This window comes from Rattus norvegicus, chromosome 4, assembly GCF_021556685.1.
Source record: "Rattus norvegicus strain SHRSP/BbbUtx chromosome 4, alternate assembly SHRSP_T2T, whole genome shotgun sequence".
NCBI classification, from domain to species: domain Eukaryota; kingdom Metazoa; phylum Chordata; class Mammalia; order Rodentia; family Muridae; genus Rattus; species Rattus norvegicus.
Genome location: NC_141537.1, coordinates 72,688,278 through 72,691,392, shown reverse-complemented (window position 1 = coordinate 72,691,392; position 3,115 = coordinate 72,688,278). Strand labels below are relative to the sequence as shown.

At 37.9% G+C, this 3,115-nt stretch overlaps 1 protein-coding gene across 1 annotated transcript; it reads right to left on the bottom strand.

The window, feature by feature from the left end:
* Nucleotides 1-437: 437 nt before the first annotated feature.
* On the bottom strand, nt 438-1,379 carry Or2a25 (olfactory receptor family 2 subfamily A member 25). Its single transcript, NM_001000846.1, is given in 1 exon segment — nt 438-1,379. A coding segment is annotated over 1 exon segment (942 nt).
* Nucleotides 1,380-3,115: the final 1,736 nt, after the last annotated feature.

Genomic DNA, 3,115 nt, shown 5'->3' with positions numbered 1-3,115 from the left:
TTACATTGGCCACCAAACATTACCTGATTTGCCTCCTTGTCTCCCACTTCAATCCATCCTATCCTAGTTTCCTTTGCTCATCTCTAGGTAGATTCTGGGCAACATTTCTTGCCAGGACTGATGTAGGATTTTGTAGCACTATTGCACCTGTGTGTATATTTTCAAAGTGTTTGTTGTTGTAGCTCACAGGGTTGGTAGCCTGGGCAACACGACAATTGTTTTTAGCTGCATTAAAATCCTGTGCACTGTCATGCCCATGTATGTTTGGGTTCCTCGTGCTACACCAATCTGCAAAGCAAGAGAAAATAAAACACAGGGAAGTTCTTGGAAGGTGTGAGAAGGCCTTTAGAAGAAAGTGGAAAGGATGACCAAGTTTACATATCCTGGTCAATATTGAATGAAATTAATTCTAAGATTTTTGCAATGTCCTTTATTTTTTAACATCCTGAAGACGTATCCTCCTTAATGAGCATTCTCTTCAGAGCACTTTTGACGTCTTTGTTCCTCAGACTATAAATCAGGGGGTTGAGCATAGGGTTGAAAAGGCTATGGAATAGCAAGAGATACTTCTTCTGCTCATTGGACTTCCCATGTTGAGGCCCGATGTACATGACAATGGCTGTACCATAGAAGAGTCCAACGACACAGAGATGAGAGGAGCAAGTGGAAAAGGCTTTCTGGCGACCTTGCTGTGACTTGATCTTCAGGATGGCACACAAAATATGAGTATAAGACACTACAATTGAAGAAAATGGTCCCACAAGCACAGACACAGCCCCAGCCAAAACCATGACCTCATTGATGCGGGTGTCTGAACAAGCAAGTTTGAGAACAGCTATAATTTCACAGAAAAAGTGATTCACTTTCTGTGAACCACAGAAAGGTAATGGTAACAGTAATACAAGATGGACCAGGGCCAAGAGGACACCTAAAATCCAGGAAGTGAGTACCAATATAACACAAACTCTCCAGCTCATGATGACAGTATATCGGAGTGGGTGGCAAATGGCCACATACCGATCATAGGACATCACCACCAGTAGGAGACATTCCGTGTGTGCAAATGTTAAAAAGAGAAAGGTCTGTGTCATGCAACCAGCAAAAGAGATCGGCTTGGCTGGATCCATAAGGTTTACCAGCATCTGGGGCACTGTGTTGCAGGCATAGGCAATGTCGACAATGGCCAGGTGAGACAGGAAGAAGTACATGGGGGTGTGGAGTCTGGAGTCCAGGCAGATAAGCCCTAGGATGGTCCCATTCCCCAGCAGGGTGAAAGCATAGAACAGTGAGAAGAGGACAAAGAGGAGCATCTGCATCCTTGGGCTGAGTGGAAACCCCAGAAGGATGAACTGTGTAATCAAGGTCTGATTTCCTCCCATTTTCCTGTGAAAGAGAGTTTAAACCTGGTATGAATGTTCAAAGTAGGTATTTGGATAGTACATTTGTGCCTCTTATGGTGAATGCTTTTAAGAAAACACTCCATGATATTCTTGTTTCGTTAGTCACTAAATTAAAAGCTTTTGTATGTTTTAAATGAACCAGAAGGAAATGTGTGTTCTATAATCTGACTGCTAATATATGACATCATTCAGCAAATGCTGCTTTCATGTTCAAACCAATTTTTACTGAAACATGGTAATATGTTTCCATCATGGTGGTGGCTGTACAGTTTAGTTGAGGCAGACAACTATATACATATGCTGTATATAGTCATTTTCATGTGGAATTAAGATGAGAAATGTATCAACCATTCTTCTATCAACTTTTCTTATAAATACAAAGTATGTTATAATTTTAATATTTACTGCCATGGATTTCAGAACTAATAAAACACAGTATGTCATAGAGCGATTGGAAGTGTGTTATAACTGCAGCTGGGTTTAGGTTAGGGATCACTGTTTTTTCACTTTTGTGTCCACAGATGGTCATAGGGCTAGAATATAGTTATCTTTGGTTCTGTTACGCTCTGTGCTTCATTTTATACACATATACTTCCCTGTGGACACTCAGAAAATTCTGTTGTGTCCCCTACATCTTGCTTAAGAGCCTGTGTAGAACATACTCCAAGCGCATACATATAATGTATATATCCTCTAGAATCCCAACATTGTTCAATGCATGTGTCATATCCTCTTTTGTTCTGCTCTATTTTACTCAGTTTCATTAGTAGAATTGCCGTGTGAATAATTTAATGATATTTTAAAGTCTTCAGTTGAAGATGTTGACTGAATCAAAGATTCAAGCTTAGGCTTTTACTGTAGATTCATATTTAAAGAGTCTTCTGCATACAGTTTAAGGACAATGTAAATTAATTATTTTATTAACTCGGTGCTATTTTCTTTTGAGGCTGTTCAGATGCTTAAATCCCTTTCAACAGAGAGAAGGTTTTCTAAGCTTTGAACCGCAGCTTTTAAACCACTGCTGTAGCTTTCTTGTTTGACTCTATACCATTCTTTAGCCTAGAATTCATATGAGTTTCACATTTAAAATAAAAATCTCAGAAAAATATTGATTTCTCTCAACATGTTTCACTGTTATATTTTGATATTATGTGAAAGGTTTTGTAAATAAGAATGGATAAATTCGTGTTTTACTTTAAGTCAAATACAGGAAACTATTGAGAGACAATATCTTCTGAGTCCAAGAAACAGATTTGTGATTACTGGAATCATCTCCCACAAAGGTGACTGTTACTAGGATTAAAATTTATTTAAGTTGGCTGACTGCATAAGAGATTAATTGCCCACTTATTCAAGACAGATTCCTGCATCATTAGAGAAGTTGAAGTAGAATGCTAATTCCACTAGAGGGTTCAGTTAATACAATGTATGGAACAGTGATCACTTATTTCAATACAGTATTTCTTTACCTTTTGTAAGCAATGAAGATAAAATATTACTTTCATGTTCAGATCAATTTTACCCAATGTTAAAAATGTTAGCAAGCTACATTCATTGTAAAATATTTCTTTCTTTCTTTCTTTCTTTCTTTCTTTTTTTTTTTTTCGGAGCTGGGGACCGAACCCAGGGCCTTGTGCTTGCTAAATCCGCAACCCCTGTAGAATATTTCAAAGTTTCCATTCAATGAATACAAAGTCAAGTAAAAAAGAATAACC